The 16,897-nt window shown below is 38.5% G+C and overlaps 1 protein-coding gene across 22 annotated transcripts in view; it reads left to right on the forward strand.

The window, feature by feature from the left end:
- HEATR5B (HEAT repeat containing 5B) overlaps positions 1–16,897 on the forward strand; it is a 111,833-nt gene that overhangs the window by 46,472 nt on the left and 48,464 nt on the right. For all 22 annotated transcript variants that reach the window (XM_035272809.3, XM_078349492.1, XM_035272810.3 and 19 more), the window contains 5 exons: positions 831–1,000; positions 5,923–6,067; positions 8,297–8,536; positions 9,043–9,294; positions 16,459–16,640. In XM_035272809.3, coding sequence (XP_035128700.1) covers positions 831–1,000; positions 5,923–6,067; positions 8,297–8,536; positions 9,043–9,294; positions 16,459–16,640 — 989 coding nt within the window. The remainder of the gene's footprint in view (positions 1–830; positions 1,001–5,922; positions 6,068–8,296; positions 8,537–9,042; positions 9,295–16,458; positions 16,641–16,897) is intronic.

The raw sequence follows: 16,897 nt of genomic DNA on the forward strand, positions 1-16,897 counted from the left end.
GATTTCCTTGTTTACCTATAGACGTATAAAATTACATTATCAAAAAAGTTTAAGTCACTTGAATTGTTACATAGACAGTATATAATACTGTTATATAGTTCAATATAATACAGATTGAAAAATTCATCTTTCCTAATTAATTCTCTGAAAATTAACATTAATCTTATTAGGAAAACAGGATTCAAAGTTATTATACAGTGGAAGTATGATAATATTAGTTGAACAGAGAACCAAAGAATGAGAGATCATCTCTGGCTCTTTTAAATAAAACAGTACTGGTTTTAAAAGACAGTATAGTTTATTGGGGAATAAATATAAATGTAGCTAAATCCAGGAGAGATGCATTATTGTCCAAATGTAGTCATTTTTGAAATCATTTCTGTGGATGTTGCAGACTTTTTGTTTTCATAACAGTCTGAATGGTGGGGCACAGTGGCTCACACCTGTAATCTACTTTGGGAGGCCGAGGCAAGTGGATCTCTTGAGGTCAGAAGTTTGAGACAAGCCTGGCCAACATGACAAAACCCTATTTCTACTAAAAACACCAAAATTAACCAGGCGTGGTAGCAGGCGCCTGTAATCCTAGCTACACAGGAGGCTGAGGCACAAGAATCGCTTGAACCCAGGAGGCAGAGGTTACAGTGAGCCAAGATTTTACCACTGCACTCCATCGTGGGTGAAAGATTGAGACTGCATCTCAAAAAAAAAAAAGAAGAAGAGGAGGATAGAAATTGGATAGAATGGTTATTTAGAAGATAATTGTTTACTAGGAATGCTTTTGGTGATACTAATAAAATAATTGTTTTATATTTTCTTTCATTTTGCGCTAGGGAATGGAGCAACAATTTCTACAATTCGTTCGTCTTGTTTGGTGGGTTGTGCAATAACACAGGACCATTCAGATTCTCTTGTTCAGGCAGCTGCCATATCTTGCCTTCAGCAGCTTCACATGTTTGCACCCCGACATGTCAATCTGTCTAGTCTTGTTCCTAGTCTTTGTGTAAGTATAGAGCTATTTCATTCACTGGTTTTTAAGTTGTATTTTATTTTACATTTTAAAAACTTTTTTGTGGGTACATAGTATATATATTTCTGGGGTACTTGAGGTATTTTAATACAAGCATACAGTATATAGTAATCACATCAGAGTAAATGTATCCATCAGCTCAAGCATTTATCATTTATTGGTGTTACAAATGCAGTTGTTTTAAAATGTACATTATTATTGACTATAGTCACCCTCTTGTGATATCAAATACTAGATCCTTGTTTGTTTTTTGAGCTTCAGTTGTCATTTTATGACTTCATTTATTCACTGGTTTTCTCTTTTAAAAAATATTTTGATGAACTGTTCATTTCTTCACTAAGATTATGTCGCATTTTTAGTTTTTCCCACTCAGAATTTTATTTCCTAAAGCTTGATTCATACTTCTGAGGATCTGTTGCTATCTTTATAATTTTTTTATTGTTTTTTGTTTGTTCGTTTTGTTTTTTTTGAGGTAGAGTCTCACTCTGTCACCTCAGCTCACTGCAACCTCTGCCTCCGGGTTCAAGCAATTCTCTTGCCTCAGCCTCCCAAGTAGCTAGGACTATAGATGCGCACCACCACGCCCAGCTCATTTTTAAAATATTTTAGTAGAGATGGGGTTTCACTGTGTTTGCCAGGACGGTCTCACTCTCATGACCTCATGATCTGCCCGCCTCGGCCTCCCAAAGTGCTGGGATTACAGGCGTGAGCCGGCACTATCTTTATAATTTTTAATTGATTCATTCATCAAATACTTATTGATAGCCTGCTATATGTCAGGAACCATGCAAGTACTGAAGATACATTTGTGGATAAGACAGCATCAAGCCTCTTCATAGTAAAGTTTATAGTTTACAAAGGAAAATGGAAAAATATTATTTATAAATAAGTGTTATAAAAGCCTGTAGGAGAGCATGAGAGAGCATATAGCAGGAGGCTTATCATAATCCCAACATTCTGAAAAGATTTTCATTAAAAAGCGATATTTAAGGTTGGGCACAGTGGCTCACACCTGTAATCCCAGCCCTTTGGGATGGCCAAGTCAGATAGATCACCTGAGGTCAGGAGTTCGAGACCAGCCTGGGCAACATGGTCAAACCCTATCTCTACTAAAAATACAAAAATTAGCCAGATGTGGTGGCATGTGGCTGTAATCCCAGCCACTCAGGAGGCTGAGGCATGAGAATCACTTGAACCTAGGAGGCAGAGGTTGCAGTGAGCTGAGATTGCATCAATGCACTCCAACCTAGTCAAGAAGAGCAAAACTCCCTCACCAAAAAAAAAAAGATATTTAAGGTATGATTTGCAGAATAAATAGGAATTAGTTTGCAAAGGGCACGATATTGAAGTAAACAGCATTTATTTTTAGACAGAAAGAAAAATATGCAAAAGGCCATAAAATGGGAAGGGCTCTCATACATTTAAAGGGCCAATTAGTTAAGTTAGTGTGTTTAAGGCTGAGAGAGAAGAGGGAGACATGGGACCTGGGGGAAATGATGGGGCTGGACAACTAACCAGGTGACAGATTGTGCAGACTTTCTTTTTTTTTGAGACGGAGTTTCGCTGTTGTTACCCAGATTTGAGTGCAATGGCACAATCTTGGCTCACCACAACCTCTGCCTTCTGGGTTCAAGCAGTTCTCCTGCCTCACCCTCCCGAGTAGCTGGGATTACAGGCACACACCACCATGCCCAGCTAATTTTTGTATTTTTAGTAGAGACGGGGTTTCACCTCGTTGACCAGGATGGTCTCGATCTCTTGACCTCGTGATCCACCTGCCTCAGCCTCCCAAAGTGCTGGGATTATAGGCGTGAGCCACCGCGCCCAGCCCAGACTTTCTATGTATATAAAACCTTTGGACTTTATTCTACAAGCAGTGGGAAACCATTAGAAGGTGTGTTCTCTGCAGGGGAGTGACATAATCAGATTTTCACTTTTGACATTTTGTTCTTGTTGCGTGACAGAGAGTGGACTCTACAGGGTAAGAATTATAGTATTCTAGAAAGAAGATGATAATGATTTGCTCTAAGTAGTAAGGGAATGGGGAGAAATCAATGGATTTTAGTGATACTTAGGATGAAGGTTTTGTTCATTAATTGGCTCTCAGTGGGGCATAGTAGGGAGAAAGGGAGAAGGATGAGGCCCAGGTTTTTGACTTGACTATAGTAATGTAATTTCCTGAGATTGGCACCATTGGAGGAGGAAGGCTGGAAAGAGTGGATATCATTAATTCAGTTTTAGACACGTGGATAATTATGTGGGCCTGGAGCTCAGAAAAGAGGTCTATTAAAGAGGTAAATTTGGGAGGCATACACATTTATATGGAAAATGGAGATCTAGGAGTAGGCGTGATCACCAAGGAGAGAGTGCTGACTGAGGAATCCAACTTATAAAATTTAGAAGAGAAAAGGAGTCAGCAAAAAATATGTAGAAGCAGTTAGAGAGACTAAAGAAGAAGTAGACATTGTGTTGTTCACAGAAGCTAAATGGAGTAGAAGAGTGGTGTTTTTGGAAAAATTGACAAGCTGAGTCTAAACTTAATACGGAAATGCAAAGGGCTTATAGTGAAGTTGGAAGATTTACTGTACTTACTATCAAGATTTACCATCAGCTCCAGTAAGAAAGACAGGATAGTATTGCAAGTATATGCAGGTAGACAAATGGAACACAGTGGAGTGTCCAGAATTGGATTCACACATACACAGTCACATAACTCATGACTGCGGCATATGGTACCCCTACAGTTCAGAGTGGATAGGATTATATTTTCAATAATACACGGACTAAAAGATAGCATTAATTTCACCGACGTTAAAATGAAAAAGACAAGTATACCTGAGAATAACTGCAATGGAGTTTTTGAAAACACTTTGTAAAGTGTTTTATTTCTTTAGCTTTGGCTTTGCCAGTCAACACTTGTGGAATATATTTTCTTAGCTACAGTTCTCTGTAATTGTTATTAAATTAAAATTTTGTGATGTTCTCTATATATGTTTTATCATTTGAATCTTTCTGCAGTTGTGTAAGATAGGTAGGTTAGATATTGTCCCCCACTGTAAAAATAAAAAGGCCAGAAACTCCAAGAGACTAAGTGACTTGTTCTTTCTGTTTGATGTGATCATGCCTGAGCTTTCTAATTAATTATGGAGTATTTGAAAGTTCCAAAATGTCTTTATTTTTAGAAAGAGGAATAAATAAAATACTTTCTTGGCTGGGCGCGGTGGCTCACACCTGTAATCCCAGTGCAGTGCTTTGAGAGGCCAAGGCAGGTGGATCGCTTGAGCCCAGGAGTTTCACACCAGCCTGATCGATATAGTGAGACCTTGTCTCTACAAAAAATCAAAAAATGAGGCAGGAGGATCTCTTAAGCCCAAGAGTCAATAGGCTGTGATTGTGCCGCTGCACACCAGCCTGGGCGACAGAGTCAGACCCTGTCTTAAAAAACAAAACCAACAGAAAGACAAATAACCAAACTATTTTGTTGACAAAAATCTGTCAGATTTTTTTCTTCTCAGTTATACTTTATTTTTATTAATACTTGGTATAAATTTCATGGGCTATGCATTTTATGCAGGTATATCTTGAGTTACAAATGCTATATTAATAGCCTAAAAATAAATTCTCTGTCATTATGAAGAGGAGATATATTCCATACACCTTTTCTTCTCCATCCCCATCATTTGTGTCTGAGATTCTTTCTAAAACATATTACTTCTTTGCTTAAAAAGCAGCACATGGGGCCAGGCCTAGTGGCTCATGCCTTGTAATCCCAGCACTTTGGGAGCTGAGGCGGGCGGATCATGAGGTCAGCAGATCAAGACCATCGTGGCTAACATGGTGAAACCCCATCTCTACCAATAATACAAAAAAATTAGCTGGGCATGGTGGCACATGCCTGTAGTCCCGTGTACCCAGGAGGCTGAGGCAGGAGAATCTCTTGAGCCCGGGAGGCAGAGGTTGCAGTGAGCTGAGATTGTGCCACTGCATTCCAGCCCAGGTAACAGAGCGAGACTCCATGTCAAAAAAAAAAAAGCACATGGAATATAATTTAATATTTTCTTCATAAGTCAAATTTATAGTAATAATTATAATGGCTTATATTTATTCAGCAATTACCATGTGCCAGCCGGCACTGTAACCATTTTACTTATTTACGCCATATTCCTGTGAAGAGCTAATATTCCCACCTTACATGTGGGCAAATCAAGGCACAGAGGGGCTAAGTAACTTGTGTAAGGTGTCACAGGAATAAGTGACAGAGCCAGGGTTCAAACCCAGTCTGGCAGCTGTGCCTGAGTTCTTAACTTTTTTGCCATGCTGCATTCTACGCTTTTATGTTTTAGAGTGTACTATATTCAGTGACTTTTCAGATGAAAAAACGTCTGTACCAAAATGCCCCATTTTCCTTTTTTTTCAGGTGATTATGTTTGCTTGATTTGGGTGATTATATTTACTTGATTTGGTTTTTTTCACTTTAATAAATAACCTCCTTTGAAAACCTGTTTTCAAATATAATGGTGTGCTTGGCCCCCTAACTTTTCATTCACTATATTTGAGCTCTATATACTTAAAAAATTTAGATGACAAAGTTGAGTAGGACCATGTGTAAAATAAGATCTGCAGAAGATCCTTCTAGATTTTCATCTAAGTATATTGCATGAACTTTAGAGCACAGATCTTGGGACAGTTATTTTGGTTAGAAACATATTTTTTATATGTTATTATTAGTAGTATTTTCCCAAAAAGCCATCATTTGACTATATTTTAAACAACTAAAGTTGTTAAATGAAGAACATCTTCACAAGTAAGGTGTTCCTATATATTCGTTAGGCAAATAAGATTAAAGAATTACAGCTTTTTAAAGAGAAACTGCCTAACATTGTTATGGTTTACAGGTTCACTTATGTAGTTCCCATTTGTTACTTCGACGAGCAGCTGTGGCATGTCTTCGGCAACTTGCACAAAGAGAAGCAGCCGAAGTTTGTGAATATGCCATGAGCCTGGCCAAAAATGCAGGCGACAAAGAGAGCAGTAGTGCCAGTAAGTTATATTATTCGTCAATATTCTTTTTTGTTTAAATACTTTTATATTTCAAATAAGTACTAATTATCAAATAACATTTTGTGTTGAAATATGGCCAAATGTCTTCCTGTTTGAAATAAAACCATTATCACTTTAAAAATTCCACTGTGGCTTTCTTGGCAATTTTGCATTTTTGCTTTTTAAAATATTTTCCAAACTGGGCATAGTGTTGTGTACCTGTAGTCCTAGCTACCCAGGAAGCTGAGGCTGAGCCCAAGAGTTCAGTGTTACACAGTGAGCTGTGATCAAACCACTGCACTCCAGTCTGGGTGGCACAGTAAGACCATGTCTCCTAATGTAGGTAAGTAAGTAAATAAGTGAAAAGTTAGGTGTGAGTGACTACATTTAGAAAACAATTATTTGCAGCTTAAAAAACTGAATAATATTTAGTATCAGAATATTTCTGCCATTTCTTGAGGATGTTTTAGGGGCACCTGAAGGTTTTCAGTTTTTGATGGTAATTAACCTTTTGTGACATAATTTCTTTCTGAGAAGGTAAGACTAAAGTAGTCAATAAAACTATGAAATGTTAGTAGGTGTTTGGTAGCAAAAAGTTGATCTTTGCTTTCTTTAGTTCTTTCTGCTTTTCTGGTGGGTTTTAGGTATAGCTTAAATTCCTAGCTAGTCTTCTGATATCTGGGTGTAGGTAGTTTGGAAACTTTTTAAGAGTTTAATTGACAGAGATATTTCACCTATTATGAGAGAAAATTTTTACTTATGAAAGTTTTCTAATGCCTAGAAGCTATAATAACTTCAATTTTAGCATAGCATAAGAATTCTGTTGGGTCAGGCGTAGTGGCTCACACCTGCAATCCCAGCACTTTGGGAGGCCGAGAGGTAGGCGGATCACCTGAGGTCAGGAGTTTGAGGCCAGCCTGGCCAATATGGTGAAACGCTGTCTCTACTAAATATACAAAAATTAGCCAAGCATGGTGGCGCACACCTGTAATCCCAGCTATTTGGGAGGCTAAGGAAGGAGAATCACTTGAACCCAGGAGGCAGAGGTTGTGGTGAGCTGAGATTGCGTCATTGCACTCCAACCTGGGCAACAAGAGTGAAACTTCGTCTCAAAAAAAATAACTCTATTAACAGACATACAGTATTGTAGAATATTTTAAAAAGTTTATTATAAAATCTAACAGTAGACATTATTACTTTTTGGAGAGAAAACATCACCAGAAGTATTTATGGAACTCTTCTGAATACATATAAATTTTCAGAACATCTACATGTCAGTCACCACGAACAAAATTGAGACTACTTAGAAGGCTGAGACAGATCACTTGAGCCCAGGAGTTCAAGTCCAACCTGGGCAACACAATGAGATCTGGTCTCTCTTTTTTTTTTTAGTTGATCACCAAGATCCTGTCTCTTTTTTTAAAAAAAAAAAATAAGAAAAAAAAGCTAAGATAGAGAAAAGTATTTGCAAAATATGTTATTTATTTATTTTTGAGATGGAGTTTTGCTCTTATTGCCCAGGCTAGAGTGCAATGGCATTATCATAGGTCATCACAACCTATACCTCCCAGGTTCAAGCGATTCTCTTACCTTGGCTGCTCAAGTAGCTGGGATTAAAGGCATGTGCTACCATGCATAGCTAATTTTGTATTTTTAGTAGAGACAGGGTTTCTCCGTGTTGGTCAGGCTGGTCTTGAACTCCTGACCTAAGGTGATCCACCTGTCTCAGCCTCCCAAATTGCTGGCATTACAGGCGTGAGTCACCATGCCTGGCCTTGGATTTTCCCAATTATTAAATGAATTTTTAGGGTAGAATCCACTTAGAGTTTGTGTTCCGGGTTTATAAATTTTTTAAATCTCAACTATAAGATTGAATAAGTTTCAATTTGTTCTTCTAAAGAATGCAACAGTTTTTTTATCCTATTAAGTATATTTAGCAGTATGTCTCTTTCCCACACTGTTTCTTATTAGAATCAAATGAGCATTCCCTGAGATTTGTTTACAATATCTCAGAATAATTAGTTTCGAAGTTAAAGGTTTTACTCTAATTGCCAGATTAAATTATAATCCTAAAGATACGTAAACTAGAGGCCGTAGTTAAATTGTATATAGCTAGCTGGTTTTGTGGCTGTTGTGAATTTATATGTAAGACTTGGTCTTTATCATAACTGTTACAGATAGCAGACACCAAAATCCCATACAAATTCATTTGTAATAATTACCTTTCAGATGTCAATCCTTTTGCACCTGGGGTTAGTTCTCGAAGTGATATCCATTGCCGGCACCAAGGTGTTAATATAACAGAAACTGGTCTTGAGGGACTTCTTTTTGGAATGCTAGACCGGGAGACAGATCGAAAATTATGTTCTGATATTCATGACACTTTGGGACACATGCTTTCTTCACTGGCAGTAGAGAAACTTTCTCATTGGCTAATGCTTTGTAAAGATGTCCTGGCAGCTTCTAGTGGTAAGTATTTAATATGTGTTCTTAAAATAATGGAAATTGTTTTACTTCTGTTACATGATACAGATATATGTATAAAGATACATACATGTAAATTTGAGCTTAGATTTAAAAGTAATAACTTTTGACCTACAAATCCCTATAAAAGTGTTGAAGGTTAAATTATGTTATAAACAAATTGAGCTTTTTTGTATTGTTGGGAAAGTGTATATCAAAATTTTTTGGAAGTTCAAAATAAATTTTCATTAATAAAAATCCCAGGTTACTCTAGAGTGTGACATATAGTATGTAAAACTATTGAAATATGTAAATATAGTTTACATAAAAGTAATTTGTGTTATTCTTTCCTTGGCTTTTGATTCTTTAAAAAAAAGTTTTCTAGTTTTACTGTTTTTCAGAGAGTGAGAATGTAACCTTTTTTTAAAATTAGAAAATTTTTAACATTAATAACTTTTTAAAGGATCATTTTTGCTCATGTGAGGTTGTTATATTCTTTATTCTTGTTGTAGATATGAGTACTGCAACTCTTTTAAGTAGCGGAAAAGATGAAGAATCTGAAAAGAAAGATGAGATGGATGATGATACCATGTTTACCACATTAGGTGAAGAAGATAAATCAAAGCCCTTTGTGGCCCCTCGCTGGGCTACTCGAGTATTTGCTGCGGATTGCCTGTGTCGAATCATCAATTTGTGTGAGAATGCAGACCAGGCTCACTTTGATCTTGCCATGGCACGTTCTGCTAAACTTCGAAACCCTACAAGTAAATTTAAAATCAGTACTTCTTTTCCCCAAAGCATTTTTACAGCTTGAGATATTTTACTGCTATGGATGTAGCGTGCTTTAGAATGTACCTTTTATTTATTGTAAGTACTCCTGCATTTCATCTTAGTTTTCTGTCCTCTCTACATACTATTCATCTTCTGATTCCTATTGGGAAGATAAGTTGAAGAAGGTAAGATGGATTGAGCTATCTGTCTATTTAATCATTTGCCCAAACGATAATGGTGGCAGTTACTTAGGTTTTCTCAGTACATTGTCCTGGGTTTTAGCATTTCCGCATAAAGAAAATGGTAAAATGTTAAGGCATACAAAGTAAGCTTTGCAGTCCCCAGCCATGGAGAATGTCAGAATTCATGAATGCCCTGGTAGATTTCAAACTCTCAGATTTCAGAAGTGCTATTAGATATTTTTGAAAAGGTGAAAATTGTTTATTACGTAAACAATTTTTATCTCATTTTTTATCTTCTGTAAACTTTTTATACCATGTATCCTTTGAATCTGATATTATAGGGAATTTACAAAGAGACTATCAGACCCAGTACCTTCATTTCACATTTGAAGAGACCCAGAGAAAACTGAGAGGTGACAGAGTAACAGATTTCTTATCTTGTAGTTTGTGTCCTCTCCATCACCCAGTCATTTTTTAAATATCTGAAGACAAATTTATGTATTAACAATATTGACATCTATAAATTTAAAATGCCTTTTAGGTTATTTCACTGTGGATAAGAAGCAGTGGAACTCACATATATATTTTAAAAACAAACTGGTTGGGTACGGTGGCTCACACCTGTAATGCCAGCACTTTGGAAGGCTCAGGCCAGCAGATGAGTGGAGGTTAGGAGTTCAAAACCAACCTGTCCAACATGCTGAAACCCCGTCTCTACTAAAAATACAAAAAATTAGCTGGGCATCCTGGCACAAGCCTGTAGTCCCAGCTACTTGGGAGGCTGAGGCAAGAGAATCGCTTGAACCCAGGAAGCAGAGATAGCAATAAGCTGAGATTGCGCCATTGCACTCCAGCCTGAGCAACAGAGCAAGACTCTGTCTCAAAAACAAACTGTAAAACAGTAGTACAACATATATAAAATGAGACTCTGAATATAGGGTATCAGCAAAACACAATACATCATGAACACAGTGTTTTTGTTCGTATCATTATTCAGCAAATATTTACTGCACCCTGTTTTTTGGTACAGTGAGGATACAAAGAGGAAAAAAAAACATAGTCCATATCCAGGAAGAATGTATAGCCTAGAAGACAGAGAGACAGACTTTTCAGTCAAATAGTTGTGGCATGTCCCAATAGTAGACGTTAGAGTACTTTGAGAACATTAAAAACATGTAGTATTTATTTCCTGTAAAGCCAGGGAAGACGTCACAGAAGAGATTAATTTGAAGTTTAGTTTTAAAGGTAGAGAAAAGGTTAGAAGAGACTCTTGGCATTAGTTTTCTATTGCTGCTATAACAAATGCCCACAAACTTGGTTTAAAATCACACAAGTTTATTATCTTACAGTTCTGCAGATCAGAAGTCCAACAAGAGTCTCACTGGGCTAACATCAAGGTGTCGGCAGGGCTGTGATCCTTTCTGTAGGCTCTAGGGGGCATCCCTTTTCTTTTCTTTTCAGCTTTTATATGCTGCCTGCCCTCCTTGGCTCGCAGCTCCCTTTCTCTCTCTTCAAAGCCAGCAGCGTTAAATCTCTCTGTGTTGCTTCTTCAGTCGTCACAGTCACATCTCTGAGGGCAGGCAGCCAGGAAAGGTGCTCTGCTTTTAAGGACTCACGTAATTAGATTGGGTCTGCCCTGGTAATTTAGTCCGGTCTCCATGTTTTAGACTCCATAACCTTAATCACATCTGCAAAGTCCCTTTTGCCCTGCAAGGTAACATATTCACAGATTCTAGGGATTAGGTGTGGAGATTTTGGGGGTGCCATTATTTTGCCTACCACAGTGGTTTATTAGAAGCAGAGGGATTCAACATGAAAAAACTGATTGCCAAAAAATAAATAAAAAGAATCAGAGGAAGTAAGAGAATTTGTAAAACCAGGTAATCCTAAGTGTGTGCTACATTTAGGAAACAGTGAAAATCTTTAGGTTGGCTTTTCTTTCTTTATATTTCTTTCTTTTTTTTTTTTTTTTTGAGACGGAGTTTCGCTCTTGTTACCCAGGCTGGGAGTGCAATGGTGCAATCTCGGCTCACCGCAACCTCCGCCTCCTGGATTCAGGCAATTCTCCTGCCTCAGCCTCCTGAGTAGCTGGGATTACAGGCACGCGCCACCATGCCCAGCTAATTTTTTGTATTTTTAGTAGAGACAGGGTTTCACCATGTTGACCAGGATGGTCTCAATCTCTTGACCTTGTGATCCACCTGCCTCGGCCTCCCAAAGTGCTGGGATTACAGGCATGAGCCACCGCGCCCAGCTCTTTATATTTCTTAACTGTTGTTTTTCTTCCTCATTGTGTCTTGTCCTTTTACCGTAGTTCTCAGAGATCCTCACAGGTTTTTTTCTTTATACGTTCATGTTTTGCTTTTTTCTGCCTTCATTAATAATCTTAAGTCTGCTTTAATTTTTTTAGTTTTCCTGTAATTTGTCTGCATTTCTCCCACCTCCATTGTATGATATTGTTTTTATTCTCTACGGTTTTCTGTTTTTATCCCCATAGCAGCTGTGATTCTTATCCTATCGAGGATGCCACATGATTTTTTGAAATTTTTTCCTGGTTTTTATAAAAAATTGTTTTCAGAGATTAGCCATTTCTCTGAATCTTCAGAATCTTTATTTCCCCTGATTGCATTTTTTTTTTTTTTTTTTTTTTTTTTTTTGAGACAGAGTCTTGCTCTGTTGCCAGGCGCCAGGCTGGAGTGCAATGGCGCGATCTCGGCTCACAGCAACCTCCGCCTCCTGGGTTCAGGCAATTCTCCTGCCTCAGCCTCCCGAGTAGCTGGGATTACAGGCACGCGCCACTATGCTCGGCTAATTTTTTGTATTTTTAGTAGAGACGGGGTTTCACCATGTTGACCAGGATGGTCTCGATCTCTTGACCTCGTGATCCACCTGCTTTGGCCTCCTAAAGTACTGGGATTACAAGCATGAGCCACTACTCCCGGCCTGTAATTCTATATACTTTGCCCAGTGTATCCCCGTCTTCCCCTTCCCCTTAACCACCCAACCTCTGGTAACCAGTATTCTACTCTCTATTTCTGTTAGATTAACTTTTTAAAATTCCACATATGAGTGAGATCATGTATTTTTTTGTGCCTGACATATTTCACTTAACCTAATGCCTCCAGGTTCATCCATATTGTCTCAAATAATAGGACTTTATTCTTTTTTATGGCCGAATAGTATTCAGTTATGTATTTATACCACAGTTTCTTTATCAATTGATAGACACTTAGGTTGGTTCCATATCTTGGTTATTGTGAATAGCCCTGCAGTAAACATGAGAGTGCAGATATTTCTTCAACATACTGAGTTTAAAACCTTGTTTTGATTGGTGGTGCTTTTTTGCTTCCTATAGATGAAGAAGCACTGCGGGCTTCCAGCCAAATTTCCCCTCTCTGCTTGCCTCCCACCTGCAAAGCAACAGATATTCTCTTTCTTTTTCTTTTATTTATTTGTTTTTTTCTGAGATGGAGTCTTGCTCTGTCACCCAAGCTGGCATGCAGTAATGTGATCTTTGCTCACTGCAACCTTAGCCTCCCAGGTTCAAGCAATTCTTCTGCCTCAGCCTCCCAAGTAGCTGGGATTACAGGCACCTGCCACCACACCCCACTAATTTTTGATTTTTGGTAGAGAACAGGTTTCACCAGGTTGGCCAGGTTGATCTCGAACTCCTGGCCTCAGGTGATCCGCCTGCCTTGGCCTCCCAAGGTTCTGGGATTACAGACATGAGTCACTGCACCTGGCCAGATACTCTTTTTAAACTCAAGTTTCTACAATTAGTTTTTTTGGTAGGCACGTGAAAAAATTTGAAGATACACATCTCATAACTTAGACAAAAGCCATAACAACAGAAACCTATTTAAGTAGGAACTGTTTGGGGATCAGGCTGAGCCATAGAATTGTCACTGTTTCATAAAGACTTTGTAGGTTTTGAAGCCTCTTGAAGAACTTTATAGACCTTGAGCTTAATTTTTTTAGATAATTTCTGTTGCTATGTCTGTTAAGTTCACTGATCTTTAGTATTTAATCTCTATTGATTTTATCCAATGTACTTTTCTTTTCAGATATTTTGTTTTATATCTCTAAATTTTCCTTTGTGATTTTTTTCTACCTTTCATTTCTCCCTTCATTATTTTTGTGCTTTTTCTTTTCCTTCTTTGAACATAGAAAACATACTGATAATAGCTACTTAAAGTTCTCTAATTCTGTTATCTTTTTCATTTCTGGACTTGTTTCTATTCACTGATTTCTCTCTTTTTTTCTCTCTTTGTTGTGAGACATATTTCCCTACTCTTTTGCATTCTTGGTAATTTTTTATTAGATGCCAGACATTGTAAATTTTATGGTATTAGTGCTGGATTTTGGTGTATTCCAAAATCATTTTGGACTTTGTTCTGGAATGTAGTTAGATTACTTGGTATCATTTTAATTATTTTTGAGACTTGTGTTTAAGCTTTGTTCATACAGATCCAGGACAACTTTTACTCTAGGGCTAAAAGAAAAAAGATTTCCCTTTTCCACATCTTATTTTTATAAAAGTATTTTCTTTGTTATTTTGTAGATTTAAGTGTCCTGGCAAGAGTTTTTCTAAAGTAGAGATTGACAGACTACAGCCTGCAGTTCAAATCCAGCCCACAGCCTTTTTTGTAAAATAAAGTTTTATTGGAGCACAGCACTCTCATTTCTATACTATTGTTTGTGGCTGCTTTTACATTCTAACAATGGAGTTGAGATAATATAGCCGGAGGCCAGGCGCAGTGGCTCATGCCTGTAATCTCAACACTTTGAGAGGCTGAGGTGGGCAGTTCACAAGGTCAGGAGTTTGAGATCAGCCTGGTCAACATGATGAAATCCCGTCTCTACTAAAAATACAAAAATTAGTTGGGTGTGGTGGTGGGCACCTGCAATCTCAGCTACTTGGGAGGCTGAGGCAGGAGAATCGCTTGAACCTAGGAGGCAGAGGTTGCGGTGAGCCAAGATCATAGCACTGTACTCCAGCCTGGGCAACAGAGCGATACTCCATATCAAAAAAAAAAAAAGAGAGAGAGAGATAATATAGCCTACAAAGTGTGAACCAAAAAGTGACTGAAGCACATATCAATTGGTAGAAGTTTATTAGCCAAGGTTGAGGATTTACATGAGAAAAAACACAGGTAACAGGAGCATCAGCGACCTGTGCTTTGTCCAAAGAGGGTTTTGGGAACTCCCTTATTTAAAGAAGAAAGAATAGCAGGAAGGAAAAAAAGGCGGGGGGAGGGTAGGCAGTGAGGCAGATGGTTATTATATTCCTGTAAGGCTCGGATTAGCTTCAGTTAATGTGTTTCTTTTTTTGAGACAGGGTCTCACTTTGTCACCCAGGCTGGAGTGCAGTTGTGCAGTCTTGGCTCACTGCAGCCTCGACCTCCCAGGTTCAAGGGATCCTCCCACCTCAGCCCCCTGAGTAGCTGGGACTACAGGTCCACGCCACCATGCCCAGCTAATTTTTGTATTTTTTTTTTTAGAGATGGGGTTCACCATGTTGGCCAGACTGGGCTAGAATTCATGAGTTCAAGCAGTCCACCCACCTCAGCCTCCCAAAGTGCTAGGTTACAGGCTGAGCCATCTCACCCTGCTTAGCCTCAGTAGATCTACGTTTTACTTGTGAAAAGGGGGAATACAGGAAAAAGTCAGTCATACATTGGCCTCATGGTAGAGAAAGGGATGCTTTCTCACCTGTGAACATAAACTGGTAATTGGCATTGTCAGGGTGAGATTCAATAGAACTTGGTTTTAGGGCTGGTTCTTAGCAGGGGATATGTATGCTGAAAGATTCCTTGTGAGCAATTTGTGAGAGGAGGCCATTTGGGAAGATTTTTGGCCTTCTGTCATTGTGGGAACCTGGCTGAAAATAAGGCAATGACAAACAGTTGTGAAATTACAGCCATCTGGGAACAAAAGGGAGGCGGTATTGCATGACTCAGTTCCCAAACTTCACTTTTTCTTTGGCATAGTGTGTTTGGGGTCTCAAGATTGTGTTTTCTTTCATAAAGTCAAAAATATCAGCTATCTGTTCCTTACCGAAAAAGCCTGCCAGTCCTTGTTCTTAAAGAATTAGAAACTCAGCCAGTCGCAGTGACTGATGCCTGTAATCACAGCCTTTGGGAGGTCAAGGTGGGCCGATCACCTGAGGTCAGGAGTTTGAGACCAGCCCGGCCAACGTGGCAAAACCCATCTCTACTAAAAATACAAAAAATGAGCCGGGCATAATGGCAGGCGCCTTTAATCCCAGCTACTTGGGAGGCTGAGGAGGAGATTCACTTGAACCCTGGAGGCAAAGGTTGCATTGAGCTGAGATCATGCCTCTGCACTCCAGACTGTGCAACAAGAGCAAAACTCCGTCTCAAAAAAAAAAAAAAAAAAAGAAAGACTCATTTGGACAAGTTATGTTAAAAGTATTTTGCAACTGAACATAGCAGCTCACATCTGTAATCCCAGCACTTTGGGAGGCTGAGGCGGGCAGATCACCTGAGGTCAGGAGTTCCCACCAGTATAGCCAACATGGAGAAACCCAGTCTCTACTGAAAATACAGAATTAGCCGGGAGTGATGGCACATGCCTGTAATCCCAGCTACTTAGGAGGCTGAGGCAGGAGAATCGCTTGAACCCAGGAGGCAGAGGTTGCAGTGAGTCAGGATTGCACCATTACACTGTAGCCTGGGCAACAAGAGCGAAACTCCATCTCAAAAAAAAAGTATTTTGCATCACATATCATTATACATCCTCTAACATCGTCAACATTACTGTATTATATATTTATCACTGTTCTTGAAAGATTGATGTGGAAGTTGTCTTAAAAGAATGTAGTATCTTTGCTATTTTTAAATGTCATGAAATATGTGGATTGTGTATTTTATCAATTCATTTCATTTCATATTTTTATGTTGTTATACTTTTTTTGGAAAAGTTTTTATTTTTTAATTCTATTTTTATTTTTAGATGACCTCTTGGTACTTCATCTCTCTGACCTGATTCGCATGGCATTCATGGCTGCAACTGATCATAGCAACCAGCTGCGAATGGCTGGGCTCCAGGCACTTGAAGACATTATCAAGAAATTTGCGTCTGTGCCTGAGCCAGAATTTCCAGGCCATGTCATACTGGAGCAGTATCAAGCTAATGTGAGATTTTCTATTTATTTAAAAACTTAAAATTGACCTTTTGAAAGACCATTAAAGAAGTACAGGCTTCCTAGAGGACTGCATTTGGAAATACAGTCTGTTTGTTCCTGTAGAATTCGTGTCTTTATCTCCACCGTCTGTTACCTAGTTTTAGTCACCCCGCAAATGAAGGAGTAAGTGTCAAACTGTTGTCACTATTTTTAAATTGTGATAGCATATTAGTGATAAAACTGGAATAGAAATTCCAGCTCAGCTTT

This window comes from Callithrix jacchus, chromosome 14 (genome assembly GCF_049354715.1).
Source record: "Callithrix jacchus isolate 240 chromosome 14, calJac240_pri, whole genome shotgun sequence".
NCBI lineage: Eukaryota > Metazoa > Chordata > Mammalia > Primates > Cebidae > Callithrix > Callithrix jacchus.